This window comes from Oncorhynchus keta, chromosome 30 (assembly GCF_023373465.1).
Source record: "Oncorhynchus keta strain PuntledgeMale-10-30-2019 chromosome 30, Oket_V2, whole genome shotgun sequence".
Taxonomy (NCBI): Eukaryota; Metazoa; Chordata; class Actinopteri; order Salmoniformes; family Salmonidae; genus Oncorhynchus; species Oncorhynchus keta.
In genome coordinates, this window is record NC_068450.1 from 53,528,447 (window position 1) to 53,545,790 (window position 17,344).

At 42.9% G+C, this 17,344-nt stretch overlaps 1 protein-coding gene across 2 annotated transcripts in view; it reads right to left on the reverse strand.

Moving 5' to 3' along the window:
- Positions 1-1,108: 1,108 nt before the first annotated feature.
- The window catches only part of dhrsx (dehydrogenase/reductase (SDR family) X-linked), a 32,035-nt gene continuing 15,799 nt past the window's right edge, over positions 1,109-17,344 (reverse strand). For both annotated transcript variants that reach the window (XM_035744877.2, XM_035744876.2), the window contains exons 4-7: positions 9,325-9,426; positions 7,765-7,972; positions 5,085-5,292; positions 1,109-1,838 (exon numbers count right to left, since the gene is read on the reverse strand). In XM_035744877.2, the coding sequence (XP_035600770.1) occupies positions 1,656-1,838; positions 5,085-5,292; positions 7,765-7,972; positions 9,325-9,426 (701 nt within the window). In that variant the 3' untranslated portion in view covers positions 1,109-1,655. The remainder of the gene's footprint in view (positions 1,839-5,084; positions 5,293-7,764; positions 7,973-9,324; positions 9,427-17,344) is intronic.

Below are 17,344 nucleotides of genomic sequence, written 5' to 3' on the forward strand. Positions count from 1 at the left end.
ATTGGCGACACCAAGAAGAGGTGTTAGATCATCTTAATTAAATAGTTAGATCATCTTAATTAAAAAGATCTCATATCATAGCAAGTGTTTGTAATTCAAGCGGCCATCGAACCCGAGCACACATTTCAGGTAGCGCCCCAAGTTAGAACTCTCTACACTAGAAACCTCTTATCACGAGAACCACTTACACTCATTTAAAGATTCTGAATCTTCTAGTCAGATGAAAATGCCAAAGACAATCATGTCTGAAAACCTGATCCACCAACCATTAACATGTTAACTACTGTTTCAGGACATTTAAAGATGAGCATCGTTTTGTTATCACAGTATGGCACAGAGACATCAAAGATCACGACAACATTTCACATCAGTCACAGTGAAGTGGCGATAGTAGGGCAGAACATCCCCTTTGGGCACAGTAAGTCAAACAAGGCAAAGGCATCTACTGTACTATTAGGAAGCTTGCTGTCAGTTCTTGATCTTGATGATTACAACAACAAGGATTGGACACACGCATTAAATGAGGCAAGTGCAAATTAAGCGGGAATAAGGCTAACCAAGTTCGAGTCTCATGTTTGTCATTGTTAGCCCTTCACCAAAGCATATTTGACATGATATTTTTGATCACAGCTATGAGGCGGCACATCTACAGATATATGGTCCAGTCCTTGATGAGAGTCAGGGTTGGACTTGGACCAGGAATTGCCTCTGGCATTATTCTAACGCAACGAAAAAATGTTTTTCCTTGAGGCCCCCCCATTATTAACCAGATAAGAAAAAATGTGTTACACAGGCCCACTAGACTAAACATGGACCGGCCCATCTGGCATTTACCCAAAATGCCACATGGCCAGTCCGCCCCTGATGGGAGTCCAAGTAGAAGAAAGAAGAATGGACAGAGGGTCCTATTTTAGGCAGAAAAAAAGATGGCGCTGTTTCGAAGCGATATTACTCGCTCCGAGGCACTACTAGCTCCGATGTTGTTCCTTGCATCCTTCAATGTTTTGTTATCTGCGATTCCAGAAGAGGGAGCTACAGTACCAAAGCTTCATCAATTTGGCAGCGGGACTGGTATTGCAATATAACAAACAAATTCCATCACTCAATGTGCCGTTCAGCATGTGTTTAATAGTGCTTGTCGCAATGGTAGAATGGACGTCCTCAGAACTGTCTTTGCGGAGGAGAAGATATGTTAGAAGATATGACGAAGAGTCGATTCCAATGCTGATGTGTTATGCAGTACTATGAGGACAGAGGTCAAGAGAGGACAGTTACAGTAGAGGCAACAACCAAAGTTGGTGCTGAAGCTAGATGTTGCTAAGTAATCAGGAAGCCTAAGTCCACAGGCTGTCGCTGTATACAGTGCTGGCTGGGGCTGACTTGGGCTGTATCCCGATACTACTAAAGTACGCACTTGTGCTCTCCTCCCCATGAATTTAAAAGCATTGGATTGGTGTCAGGCCAGAGGGAGTGGTCTACCATATTTCCTATAGCAGTGCTTTTAGATCCATGAAGGGAAGGGAACAAGTGCACACTTAGGGGCCGTAGGGAAGGGTTGAGAATTGGGACGCAGCTTGGTTGCTGTTGACGCTGGAGGGAGGTGTCATGCCGTTGATCTTGGCATATTTCTAAGATCATGGTTCCTGGTTCCTCCTCTAGGCCTCCTGAAGACCAACCAGCGCACAGCTCTGTTTCCACAGCTCAGCCCTCACGTTGTGATCGTAAGTAATGTCAGCGGATTCAGTTCTCTCCCCGTTATAGAAGTAGCAGCCTCCGACCCCCTCCAGCTGAGACGCAGTGGCAGCCAGGATAGCTGTAGACGCTCCCTCGGCTGGGGTCTGGAGATGACACAGAAATAACACGTTAAAAAAAGAATGGCAGGGACAGGCATGTTCTTCAGAAACATAGTGGTCCTCTGTTCCATTTTCAAAATTGTAAACTGAAAGCCCAGTTCTGTCAATCATTCGAAACGGCAACATTTAACGCTTTCATAAACAGGATGCAAATACATTTCACATCTGACTTGCTAAGCAGGTTCAGTTAGTTACACCTCGTACCCAGGCTCAATTGCTGGAGAGGCGGCTGGGCGGACGAGATTAGAATTAGGCTATTTAGATACACGACAAACAGTTGTTACAGCAATCTAAGGCGTCTGTGAGCTCTCAGGTGAACTAACACGTCTGTCTGGCAGCAGCAGCCTGTGGTGAGTGATGTGCAGCAGGCCGGGCAGCAGCAGGCAGGTTAAGTGAAGGAGGTTAGAGAGGAGGAAGCAGAGCCAGACTGATCTATTGCAGGCCATGCCTACTGCTCTGGAAAGCCTTGAGCTTATATAAGGCGCATATGGCGGCTCCTAAATGGGCCCACTGCACTGGAGGTGAAACAAATGGCAACACAGAGCATTTAAACACTGCACTCGCTGCCCGTGGGAATCCGAGTTCACGCCCCTCGTTTAAACACACAAACACAATCAACAACACAGAGTGTGAATGTCTTTGCTGATGGGACCTTCGAAGAGTTCAGAAGAATTTGCTCCCCACAATATATTTGGTCGAGAGGTGAGGCTTTTGTAATCCCAATTGTTGTATGGCCAAACACAGAGTCAATGTGATTAGACACTGAGGATGTTCCTTGAATGGAAAATGTGAATGAAGACACTGGCAGACAGGCCGGCCTGATTTTTGAAACAGCAGATGTTGAAATAGCCCCTAATGAAATCCGTCGACAGATGGGCCACAAGACCACCAGTCCAGAAATGTGTACACACGTCTTAGACAGCAGACATAGATGTCTCACTTATAAAATAAACACTCGTAGAGAAAGGAAAAGTGACTAACATTGAACAAAACAATATTTTGTGCATGTTCAAATTTCTTAGGGTGATCATCACTTGCAATATGGACATAGGATTGCGCAACCATCTGTGGCCAGTGGGCATCACGTAGCTGCCCTCCATAATGCAGTCTGTTGGCAATACAAATGCTGCAATACAAAATGCTGCAATACAAATGCTGCAATACAAAATGCTGCAATACAAAATGCTGCAATACAAAATGCTGCAATACAAAATGCTGCAATACAAAATGCTGCAATACAAAATGCTGCAATACAAAATGCTGCAATACAAAATGCTGCAATACAAAATGCTGCAATACAAAATGCTGCAATACAAAATGCTGCAATACAAATGCTGCAATACAAAATGCTGCAATACAAAATGCTGCAATACAAATGCTGCAATACAAATGCTGCAATACAAATGCTGCAATACAAATGCTGCAATACAAAATGCTGCAATACAAAATGCTGCAATACAAAATGCTGCAATACAAATGCTGCAATACAAAATGCTGCAATACAAAATGCTGCAATACAGCAATACAAATGCTGCAATACAAAATGCTGCAATACAAATGCTGCAATACAAATGCTGCAATACAAAATGCTGCAATACTACAATCCAAACCTCAGTGGATATGAGACGTCTTTCCAAACACACAAAACCCGAACGGTCAGACCGATAATGAAATATGATTCGGCACTAGACCCCAGTTCCAAGATAAAAACCTCCAAAAGGAAATTATGACTGAGATAAATATCAATATCTGACAATATCAACTCTCATTATCTTTGTGGAATATGAGTATAGAGGAAATGAAATTCAGATGTTTGTCAGGCTATCTTTATATTGTCACCCTTGAAATACTCTATATTTATTTGGAACACTTAAAGCCCAACTAGGTAAGGCTTAATCTCCCAGCACATTTATCTGTGTTAAAGAGGACACAGTCATCTTAAACTATTCAGGCAAACAAGCTAATTGGCTACACTGTCCCTATTAGAATGTCCCAATACAGAATGAATCTGTGACCATGTAATGTGACATTTTAGATGCAGATTCAAGGGTGATTTAAATCATACAAATCATTTTTAAAAATCATTACTGCCACATGCATTTTGCTTGCAGCTAAATTGTTGATTGCCCTAAAATTATAAGCAGGTTGAACTTTATTGGAATGAGTCTTGTCTTGAAGGCAGAACTGAGCGATCTCTGCTAGATGGTCCAGTTGCAAAGTCAAAATGGTTTATTTTGTTCTCAATTTAAGGTTAGGGTTAAGCATTAGGTTTAGCAGTGTGGTTAAGGTTAGGGTTCGGTTTTAAATGATTGGATGATTTTGTTCCAGCTTGTGACCACTCCAGAACAAGATTCATGACGAGAAACGCTAACCTGCTAATTAGAATGGGAATTATTATGTGACATTTGCACTGGTTTCGCACAAATTGTGATGTAGTTTTCAGAAATACACACACCCGCTCACCAGTGGAGGCTGGTGAGAGGAGGACGGCTCATAGTAATGGCTGGAACAGAGCGGAATGGAATGGCATCAAACACCTGGTAACCATGTTTGATGCATTTGATAGTATTCCACCTATTCTGCTCCAGTCATTACCACAAGCCCGTCCTCCGCAATTACGGTGCCACCAACCTCCTGTGCCTCTCACTCACGTGTGGTTATGAATAAATTGACCACCCCATTTAACACACCCTTTGATGTGACTATAATTGAGATGCTTTTATTATCTCAGAACCCAAAGATTGCAATTATAATCTTTTTTTAAAAACACATGGATTCCACAGCAATATGATCAACAGAAAAAGTCATTATGAAGCCTGAGCAGTAAAAGCCTGGAACATTCCACATGTGTTGCACCTTATTAGTATTCTCATCAATCACCACTGTTAAGCTTTGGTCAAGCGTAGAAGCTTCTTCTATTACCATATCTATCTTTGGTGCATTTATTTCCCCCTCAAGTACGCCAAATTCCTAAGTACTTGTAAAGGTCGTTCACCGTACCCTGAACAGTCTTACAGAACTGTCAGCATAGTTTACGTTAACCTATAGTGAAGTATACGTCTGTTAGGTGGAATACTATGACACTGTTGTTAGTTTTGTGAAGGAATAAGGCAAAACCTACACTTTAACAGTGACACATCATGTGGCCCATATCTATAGTATATTTCATGCATTTTGTCTCAGGTTCCTTTAAATATTTGAATGGTCATCTAGATTAAGACTCTACTTTACCCTAAACAGCATTTTGGCAACAGGTTTCTTGGCTGCCTGGGCTGGAATACAGAGGTTGTTGTACAGGTCAGTGTCCACCATGCCTGGGTCTACTGCGTTGGATGTTACTGGGAGCCCTGCTGCTGTTAGCCTCTCCTGCAGATGGTATGTGAAGAGGACCAGGGCCAGTTTACTCTGAGAGTAGGCACCATGTGCACTGTAGCAGGACCTGGAGGGAGAGAGTGGGATGGAGAGAGAGAGGGAGAATTGGAGAAAGAGGGGGAGGGCGAGAGAGAGACTGTTTATCTCGGGTTAAGTCATCCTTTATAATATGATAATTTGGCAGTTTAGTTTGTCCAAAAAACCTAAGCTAATTAACATACATACAGTGGGGCAAAAAAGTATTTAGTCAGCCACCAATTGTGCAGGTTCTCCCACTTAAAAATATGAGAGAGGCCTGTAATTTTCATCATTGGTACACTTGAACTATGACAGACAAAATTAGAAAAAAAAATCCAGAAAATCACGTAGGATGTTTAATGAATTTATTTGCAAGTGTTCACAAGTTTTTCACACACTGTTGCTGGTATTTTGGCCCATTCCTCCATGCAGATCTCCTCTAGAGCAGTGATGTTTTGGGGCTGTTGCTGGGCAACACAGACTTTCAACTCCCTCCAAAGATTTTCTATGGGGTTGAGATCTGGTCCTTGAAATGCTTCTTACGAAGCCACTCCGTTGCCCGGGCAGTGTGTTTGGGATCATTGTCATGCTGAAAGACCCAGCCACGTTTCATCTTCAATGCCCTTGCTGATGGAAGGAGGTTTTCACTCAAAATCTCACGATACATGGCCCCATTCATTCTTTCCTTTACATGGATCAGTCATCCTGGTCCCTTTGCAGAAAAACAGCCCCAAAGCATGATGTTTCCACCCCTATGCTTCACAGTAGGTATGGTGTTCTTTGGATGCAACTCAGCATTCTTTGTCCTTCTTTGGATCATCCAAATGCTCTCTAGCAAACTTCAGACGGGCCTGGACATGTACTGGCTTAAGCAGGGGGACACGTCTGGCACTGCAGGATTTGAGTCCCTGGTGTGTTACTGATGGTAGGCTTTGTTACTTTGGTCCCAGCTCTCTGCAGGTCATTCACTAGGTCCCCCCGTGTGCTTTTGGGATTGTTGCTCACCGTTCTTGTGATCATTTTGACCCCACGGGGTAAGATCTTGCATGGAGCCCCAGATCGAGGTAGATTATCAGTGGTCTTGTATTGTCTTCCATTTCCTAATAATTGCTCCCACAGTTGATTTCTTCAAACCAAGCTGCTTACCTATTGCAGATTCAGTCTTCCCAGCCTGGTGCAGGTCTACAATTTTGTTTCTGGTGTCCTTTGACAGCTCTTTGGTCTTGGCCATAGTGGAGTTTGGAGTGTGACTGTTTGAGGTTGTGGACAGGTGTCTTTTATACTGATAACAAGTTCAAACAGGTGCCATTAATACAGGTAACAAGTGGAGGACAGAGGAGCCTCTTAAAGAAGAAGTTACAGGTCTGTGAGAGCCAGAAATCTTGCTTGTTTGTAGGTGACCAAATACTTATTTTCCACCATAATTTGCAAATAAATTCATTAAAAATCCTACAATGTGATTTTCTGGATTTTTTTCTCATTTTGTCTGTCATAGTTGAAGTGTACCTATGATGAAAATTACAGGCCTCTCTCATCTTCTTAAGTGGGAGAACTTGCACAATTGGTGGCTGACTAAATACTTTTTTGCCCCACTGTAACATACGTATTCAGTATGTTGTCTATGACCCTGTTGTTCCCAAAACAATGCCCCCTACTAAGCTATCTGCATGACTAAACCCAATGTCTATTATACAGTGTCTGTATTGTGCTGAATAGATAGACTTATTGTTAACACCATAAACACTGTTCAAAAGCAAATCAACTTGTCTTTACAAACGCACCGTGAAGGTCATAAGAGCATCAGACTGTGAAATACCCAATCTATAATGTGTTTCTCCCCGGTTTCTTTTTCTTACAGCGTGAGATTCTTTCTAGGTAGCACCGTTGCAGCTAGCCGTTGTAGCCAGCAGCATCATCCACTCATTTCTCCCAGATGTGACAAAGCCATCTATCACATCTAAATTCGCAGGCGAGAAAGAGAGACACCGCTGTTCTTGCCCTTGAGGCAAGGAGCCTCTCAGTACAGATTGTATAATAATGGTTTATCATACTATCCGTCATCAAAACGAAAAAAAAATGTTCCTTGGTAAGAATGTTTTCGAAAACGTTAATATTTATTTTATTGAGGTAAATCTTTTAAGAGTATCAAAAAAATGAAGTTATGGGAATCAAGAGGCTTTGTCGGTCAATGAGATTCATTGGATATGGCATGTATCTTGAATTGAGAATGACATTCACCCGTAGCCACCAGATAAACACTACTACCATTGGTAATGGTTTTAAATGTGCTTCTTGACTGTCCATCAACCATGACTAATACCAACGAGATTACAATACCATGTTGGGATTTTGATTTAGAGAGATTCAATTTCAGCACTCAATTGGACACCTGAGATCAATGTTGGACGCCCTGTACCAAATAATCTGGGTCTGTATTCATAAAGCGTCTCAGGGTAGGAGTGCTGATCAAAAATAATTCTGAGATGCTCTGTGAATACAGGCTCAGGTCCTGGTCCCTTACCTGCCCTGTAGGTCTTCCATATTGAGTCTTCCAACGTAGTGTGTGGCGGAGGACATGGTGACGACGCGGGAGCAGGCGTCGTGTCTCCCAGACCTCTTCAGTTTGTCCAGGAGGAGGTTTGTCAACAGGAAGTGTCCCAGGTAGTTCAGACCAAAGTGCAGCTCGAAACCATCCTCGGTCTTTCCCTCTGGAACCAGCATGATGCCGGCTATGAAGGACAAGCAATATGACATTTCAAACTAAGTGCTTTACAGATACCCAGCCTAAAAACCCCAAAGAGCGAGCAACGCAGAGGCAGAAGCAGAGTGGCTAGGATAAACTCCCTAGGAATGTTTAATCAGTATGTCAATAAGATATAACAGCTGCCAATGCCGATATACAGTAACATACTTCTGTTGAGTGATTGTGAATGGATAAATTCATGGAACCGCTAAGGTCGTGGGTTCAATTCTCAATTAAAGTAAGACTTACAGTACAGTGAGTGCATACATTTTTAGTTTGTGTAGGCCTTAATTCCCTTATCACGTGATCATTAAAAACACTCCCTCTATAGACGACTGACCTCTCGGTGTGCCGTAACACTTACAGACGATGGTCAACAAGACCTGTCTGCAGATCAGTCTATGGTCTCTCAAGCTTCCCCTAATGCAGATTGAAACAGCTCATTACTCAAACCTCAACACCATTGGCTACATGGTAATGGAGGTTACGACGATGTGTTTGTCAATAACACTATTGGACATGCCATTAGACGGCTAAAGTGAAAGAGAGACAAGGCGACATTAGGCCTTGCTTAGCTTACTAAAGCCTAGGGCATAGACAGAGAAAACTCACGGCGTGATGACAACTCTACTGGCGGGGGGGGGTTCAGGGAAATCAGAATGCTATAGGGTCCTGCATCCCAAATGGCACCGTATTCTGTATTTAGTACAGAACATTTGACCAGAGCCCTACGGGTCCCCGTCAAAAGTAGCACACTATATAGAGAATAGGGTGCCGTTTGGGACCCATCCTGGGTCTGTGTAGCGATGACCTTTCCCTATCATTACTCTCTCAATGGGACGACACTAACGCCTGCCCTATGTCCTACCTTCGGCATCTACTATCCATTATCTATCAGCCGGGTGTGATATGTGATGTTAGCTGCTGAGAGCATCTTGCAGACTGGTGAATTATTAATTCAGCCTGTTTGTGGGCAGAGAGCGGCTGACTGTTACCCCAAGCCAGTCGGTACCGGAGTCTCCATAGACCTTCTCTCAATAAAAGCTATTTTGTTCAAGCAAACTGCCCTGGAGGACTACACAATAGGGCTTCACCTGAAATGGCACCATATTCCTATAGCAGAGCACTACCTCATAGTGCTATGATCAAAAGCGGTGCGCCATAGGGAATAGGGTGCCATTTCGGAAGCCCCCTAGGACCATGAGACACTGTATTTTCAAGGGATGACGACAACCAGTGTTTGCTTGATTTTTCAGATGAAATAACTATGCTATGATTCTCTTTAAAAGGTGAATATTGTGGTGTATTGAATAAAGAGGTTGTTTGGTGTATAAGTACCATTGTTCACAAGGACGTGAAGTGGTAGAGCCCTGGCTTTAAACCTTTGGACAAACTGCCGTACGGACTTTAGGGAACACAGGTCCAGGATCAGAAATTCCACTGTGAACAGAACCCAAAAACACACAAACAACATTAACATTCTTCTATGCCTAAATATACCGACATCTAACTTATAGCATCAACTAATCACAAACAAACATTACAATTTAACTATGCTATAATACATAGATGTCTGGTTAGCTACAGTAGTACTAACACAGGTCAGGACATCATCCTTTCATTTAGTTTTACATCAACCATTGACAGACAGTAAAGTGATCATATCAGTCCATAAACTGCAAGACAGATTATTGCAAAAACCTTCAATGAGTAGAAGTACATTTTAAAAAAGCAGCACAACATTGCTTAGAATCAAGGGCAATGGTGACATCATTGAGGACCTTTAAGGTTGCAGTGACACATCCATAACCTGAGCGGTAACCAGATTGCACACCAGAGAGAACACTATAGGCAACAAGAAAGCCAGTGAGTTGATTATTGACAAGTTTTTCCAACACTTTTGATAAACAGGGCAAAATAGAAATAGGCCTATAACAGTTGGGATCAGCTTGATCTCCCCCTTTAAATAAAGGACGAACTGTGGCTGGCTTCCAAGCAATGGGAACCTCCCCAGAGAGGAGAGAGAGTGATTAAAAAGGTCAGAGACAGGCTTGGCGATAATAGGGGCAGCAACCTTAAAGAAGAAAGGGTCTAAACCATCTGACCCAGATGTTTTTTAGGGCTTAAGTTTAAGGAGCTCCTTTAGCACCTCGGACTCAGTGACCGTCTGCAGGGGAAAACGTTGCAGCGGGGAAAAAGAGAGTCCTCTCCTTGCTTTTAATATCTCAGGAATCCTAATTATGCAAATCCTAATCTTTTATTTCCTTTCCCCCTGAAGGATAAAGCAGCTGTATGATAAGCTATGGTCTCATTCAATAGTACACTATAAACCGTGAGACAAAAACTAAAACACAAGGTAGATTACATTATGGCAATACACTCAGTAACCTGGCATGAATTAAACATGATCTCATCGGCAGTTGAATAAAAGAGCACAAAGCACGAGTAGATGTAGATGTATATCTAATATTCTCTGGTATGAAAACTATAACCGACGAAACGTTGTTACAAGAAAAGGTGGAGAGTTAATTGTGTATGCAGGAATCATTCTTATGGGCCAAATGATAGCGTGTTTATTTATCACCACAGGAAGTGACAGAGTGGACAGAGAGCTTCACTGAACTTTACTCATCTGCATAACAGTGCAAGGGAAATAAATACACTTCTTGATCATGGCTCCATCATAAAAAGGGCCACATTAAATCCTAATTACACGAAGTCAAAGCATTTTAAAAGTCAACGCTATAATGAGACAGGAACAAGAATGTCATGACTGAAGCTAGCTCTACGGCTAGGAATCCAGGGTTTTACACAATAGTATTGAGTAATGACATTAGCTCCACACACACACACACACACACACACACACACACACACACACACACACACACACACACACACACACACACACACACACACACACACACACACACACACACACACACAAATCAGAATGTCATATCTCTGAACCACTTGGCACAGCTTGTGGCGTCCCCGAACTGAGTGCTCAAGCACATAATTAAACAAATTTTGTCCCATAATTAGGTATTGTCCCATAATTAGGTAAATTACTCTGCATTACACTAATCACGGGACTCTTCCCCACTGAGTGTAAAGAGTGAACAGTGTTTCAAGCATTGTTGAGCGGCCATATAAATGGCTCCAGAAAATAAGACTAGAGAAATCTGCTTTAAATGTGGATGTTCTGTTGGGAAGGAGAACTACAGATGAAAAGATATTCAGCTACTCTTGGTAGGAAAATGGAAGTTTGCTTCAAAAATCAACCTTTTATTGTTAAAACCATTCTGAAAATAGCTTCATAAGGGTACTAGGAAAGACCCATAGGCGATGTGTGTGTGTGTGTATACTAACAACCCATAACTGTAATGTACAAATATGTGTAAAGCGAGGGGTCAAAGAGGTCAATTGACAGCCCTGTAGCTGTAGAAAGGAGAGGACAGAGGACATCTCTCTGTAATACTCAGTGTGTTGTGTGAGTCAACAAAGGCCTTGCTAGCTAACGATCTTGTATCTTAAGTGGGAGATAACAAAACATGCCCCCGGCTAATGGCTTGTATAAGGTCATCCCAAGAGACCGTGATTTACAAAGAGTAGAAAGTGGAGAGAGGCTGTTCTTTGTCCCTTGTATGAGTAAGCTAAATATATGGTGGTTATAGGCTTCAATTAATCTAATACCGTACAAATATCCCAACAAATGCATATTTATTCGCTTTCTCCTCAGTCCTTTCTTCCTCTCAAACTCTTAGGATTTTACGGTGAATTTATCCTCCGAAAATGAACATATCCATAAAAAAATAAAATAACTTCACTGAGAATGTGTGAATCCCCAATAAGCTCTCTCTATTCTAATCACTGTCCAATTTTGACCAATATTTGCATAGATTACAATAATTCATTGGAAAAAATATCCATACTGTAGTAAATATTTTTCCAATCCATCTCTAGTGCCAGAGCTTTGTCACGGTGCCAGACCTGTCATGAAGGAAAGTAGGGTATCCTCTAGACTAGTCACAGTGCCAAAGAGCCAGCTGGAGGACACCGACTAGAAGGCGTCGTGCCATCTGGAATATCAACAAAGACGTATCATCCAAAGACGTGTTGAAATACTGCCATCTTCCTGAATTACATTCTCTCCCTGACCAGTTCCGACTGCTGCTGTACATAGACAAACTGACCAGCTGCTGTCCAATAACAGGACAGAGGACTGGAAACAGGCTGGCTGCTAGTTTGACCGTCCAGCTGCAACTCTGATAAGAGATTGATCGTCCACAATTATTTATAGGAGCTTATAGGATAGATTGATGCTGCTCCGAAAGAGGAGGAGGAGAAGGCAGATTGGATGGTAAATCAGCAGGATGTCTATTGGCATGAGATTCGTCTCTCGCTCTCCGTTGCAGAAAGGAGGTATGGAAGTCAGGAAGTTGTTAAAAGGAGATGGATGCAGCCACTGGTGTCGCAAACTAAAGCGCTGGGCTTTCTGACACGTTCCAAAAAAAAGTCACCAACTTTTATTGCTGTGACTCGGCAATGATCATAAAACCCCAGCAGATACAGCACGTTTCTAGATGACCGTAAATAACAGGTTGATTGTACAGTAGTACATTAAACCCCTACAACTCATCCAGAACGCCGCAGCCCGTCTGGTGTTCAACCTTCCCAAGTTCTCTCACGTCACCCCGCTCCTCCGCTCTCTCCACTGGCTTCCAGTTGAAGCTCGCATCCGCTATAAGACCATGGTGCTTGCCTACGGAGCTGTGAGGGGAACGGCACCTCAGTACCTCCAGGCTCTGATCAGGCCCTACACCCAAACAAGGGCACTGCGTTCATCCACCTCTGGCCTGCTCGCCTCCCTACCACTGAGGAAGTACAGTTCCCGCTCAGCCCAGTCAAAACTGTTCGCTGCTCTGGCCCCCCAATGGTGGAACAAACTCCCTCACGACGCCAGGACAGCGGAGTCAATCACCACCTTCCGGAGACACCCGAAACCCCACCTCTTCAAGGAATACCTAGGATAGGGTAAGTAATCCTTCTCACCCCCCCCCTAAAAAGATTTAGATGCACTATTGTAAAGTGGCTGTTCCACTGGATGTCTTAAGGTGTATGCACCAATTTGTAAGTCGCTCTGGATAAGAGCGTCTGCTAAATGACTTAAATGTAAATGTAAATGTACAGTGGTTGTGGTCCCGCAGTATCACACCAAAATGTGTCATATGGACAAAGGCTCAGACACGGCGATGACAAAACAGCTAAAAGCAGCGGTGGATGTCCGGTCTTTTGCCCACATCACCTGCTGGGTTCTCAACGAGCTATTTTTGACGTTTTGTAAAATCATCGGGAAATCGACGGCTGATATTCTGGTCAGAGGCATGCGGCCGTCCATAGTTCTGGGCCCGGCTTCCCAAAACCATTGAGGTTAAATTCATTGTTAGAACTTTGTCGGATCATCTTTAAATCTCGGGACTGTTTCACAAATCCATCGTCACTACAGTTGCCATTGAAAATGCTTGTTATTTATTGGGAACAGACAACAGCACAAAGGGCAAGAAGGTAGAGACAACAATACATCACGCAAAGCAGCCACAACTGTCAGTAAGTGTCCATGATTCAGTCTTTGAATGAAGAGATTGAGGTAAAACTATCCAGTTTGAGTGTTTGTTGCAGCTCGTTCAAGTCGCTAGCTGCAGCGAACTGAACATTTGAGCGGCCCAGGGATGCGTGTGCTTTGGGGATCTTTAACAGAATGTGACTCGCAGAACGGGTGTTGTATGTGGAGGATGAGGGCTGCAGTAGATATCTTAGATATCTTAGACAGGGGGGAGTGGGGGGTACAGAGATAACCAGTTTACAGAGGAGTATAGAGTGCAGTGATGTGTCCTATAAGGAGCATTGGTGGTAAATCTAATAGCTGAATGGTAAAGAACCGCTCGGGAGCACCCTTACCTGCCGATCTATAAATGACATCTCCGTAATCTAGCATATGTAGGTAGGTCATCTGAATCAGGGTTAGTTTGGCAGCTGGGGTGAAAGAGGAACGAATTACAATGGAGAAAACCAAGTCTAGATTGAATCTTTGCCTGCAGCTGAGAGAAGGCCAGTGTACCATCTAGCCATACTCCCAAGTATTTGTATGTAGGTGACTACCTCAAGCTCTAAACCCTCAGGGGTAGTAATCACACCTGTGGGGAGAGTGGCATTCTTCTTACCAAACCACATGACCTTTGTTTTGGAGGTGTTCAGCACAAGGTTAAGGGCAGAGAAAGCTTTGTTGTAGAGTGTTTAACACAAAATCAGGGGAGGGACCTACTGAGTATAAGACTATCATCTGCATATAAATGGACGAGAGAGCTTCCTACTGCCTGAGCTACAGTGGGGCAAAAAAGTATTTAGTCAGCCACCAATTGTGCAAGTTCACCCACTTAAAAAGATGAACGAGGCCTGTAATTTTCATCATATGTACACTTCAACTATGACAGACAAAATGAGAAGAAAATCCAGAAAATCACATTGTAGGATTTTTAAATGAATTTATTTGCAGATTATGGTGGAAAATAAGTATTTGGTCAATAACAAAAGTTTCTCTCAATACTTTGTCATGTACCCTTTGTTGGCAATGACAGAGGTCAAACATTTTCTGTAAGTCTTCACAAGGTTTTCACACACTGTTGCTGGTATTTTGGCCCATTCCTCCATGCAGATCTCCTCTAGAGCAGTGATGTTTTGGGTCTGTTGCTGGGCAACACGGACTTTCAACTCCCTCCAAAGATTTTCTATGGGGTTGAGATCTGGAGACTGGCTAGGCCACTCCAGGACCGTGAAATGCTTCTTACGAAGCCACTCCTTCATTGCCCCGGCGGTGTGTTTGGGATCATTGTCATGCTGAAAGACCCAGCCACGTTTCATCTTCAATGCCCTTGCTGATGGAAGGAGGTTTTCACTCAAAATCTCATGATACATGGCCCCATTCATTCTTTCCTTTACACGGATCAGTCATCCTGGTCCCTTTGCAGAAAAACAGCCCCAAAGCATGATGTTTCCACCCCCATGCTTCACAGTAGGTATGGTGTTCTTTGGATGCAACTCAGCATTCTTTGTCCTCCAAATACGACAAGTTAAGTTTTTACCAAAAAGTTCTATTTTGGTTTCATCTGACCATATGACATTCTCCCAATCTTCTTCTGTATCATCCAAATGCTCTCTAGCAAACTTCAGACGGGCCTGGACATGTACTGGCTTAAGCAGGGGGACACGTCTGGCACTGCAGGATTTGAGTCCCTGGCGGCGTAGTGTGTTACTGATGGTAGGCTTTGTTACTTTGGTCCCAGCTCTCTGCAGGTCATTCACTAGGTCCCCCCGTGTGGTTCTGGGATTTTTTTCTCACCGTTTTTGTGATCATTTTGACCCCACGGGGTGAGATCTTGCGTGGAGCCCCAGATCGAGGGAGATTATCAGTGGTCTTGTATGTCTTCCATTTCCTAATAATTGCCCCCACAGTTGATTTCTTCAAACCAAGCTGCTTACCTATTGCAGATTCAGTCTTCCCAGCCTGGTGCAGGTCTACATTTTAGTTTCTGGTGTCCTTTGACAGCTCTTTGGTCTTGGCCATAGTGGAGTTTGGAGTGTGACTGAGGTTGTGGACAGGTGTCTTTTATACTGATAACAAGTTCAAACAGCTGCCATTAATACAGGTAACAAGTGGAGGACAGAGGAGCTTCTTAAAGAAGAAGTTACAGGTCTGTGAGAGCCAGAAATCTTGCTTGTTTGTAGGTGACCAAATACTTATTTTCCACCATAACCATTGCAAATAAATTCATTAAAAATCCTACAATGTGATTTTCTGGATTTTTTTTCTCATTTTGTCTGTCATAGTTGAAGTGTACCTATGATGAAAATTACAGGCCTCTCATCTTTTTAAGTGGGAGAACTTGCACAATTGGTGGCTGACTAAATACTTTTTTGCCCCACTGTATGTTGTTGATCTAAATTGAGAAGAGCGTGGGGCCTAGGATTGAGCCTTGGGGTACACCCTTGGTGACAGGCAGTGGCTGATACAGCAGATGTTCTGACTTTATACACTGCACTCTTTGAGAAAGGTAGTTAGCAAACCATGCCAAAGACCCCTCAGAGACATCAATACTCCTTAGCTGTCCCACAAGAATGGAATGGTCTACCCTATCAAAAGCTTTGGCCAAGTCAATAAATATAGCAGCCCAACATTGTTTAGAATCAAGGGCAATGGTGACATCATTGAGGACCTTTAAGGTTGCAGTGACACATCCGTAACCTGAGCGGAAACTTTTCATACCAGAGAGAATACTATAGACATCAAGAAAGCCAGTGAGTTGATTATTGACAAGTTTTTCCAACACGTTTGATAAACAGGGCAAAATAGAAATAGGCCTATAACAGTTGGGATCGGCTTGATCTCCCCCTTTAAATAAAGGACAAACCGTGGCTGCCTTCCAAGCAATGGGAACCTCCCCATAGAGGAGAGAGAGTGATTAAAAAGGTCAGAGACAGGCTTGGCAAGGATAGGGGCAGCAACCTTAAATAAGAAAGGGTCTAAACCATCTGACCCAGATGTTTTTTGAGGGTTAAGTTTAAGGAGCTCCTTTAGCACCTCGGACTCAGTGACTTTGTATCGGGGGAAAAAGAGGGTTGAGCATTAGGGCTAGTCGCATTAGAAGTGGTGGTAGATCAGGAAATGTTGGAAGGGCAAGGATGCATGGCTGAGTCAAATAGGAATCCTGACTTAATATATTGGTGATTAAAGAGCTCAGCCATGTGCTTCTTGTCAGTAACAACCACATCATCAACTTTAAAGGACACGGGCAGCTGTGAGGAGAAGGGTTTATTCTCTAGTTCTTTAACCGTCTTCCAGAACTTCTTGGGGTTAGACCCACAGAGAGAACTGCTCCTTAAAGTAACTAACTTTGGCCCTCTGGATAGCGTGAGTGCACTTATTTCTCATTTTCCTGAACGAGAGCCAGTCAGCCTGAGTATGTGTGTCGCCAAATGCAATTCTTGAGGTGGAGTATCTCTGCATAGATTACATAGGGTAAGCATTAGAATAAGCCGGCTAAATATTTGTAGCTATAGGTCAGGGATCAAATAGATTTTTTCTTGTGTGGATGGTCGTAGGCCAGAACATAATTACAAATAATTTGAAGGCTGCAAATTGACAAACATATATATTTGACTAAACATAATAATTTCAAACCTTGCTTACATCCCATGTCTCTATTATGTGTGGGAATACTTGGGAAATATTTGTAAAATTAAAATCACCTGGAGCTGATTTCCTGGTGTTTTTAGTCATTTATTTATTTGTTTGCTCACA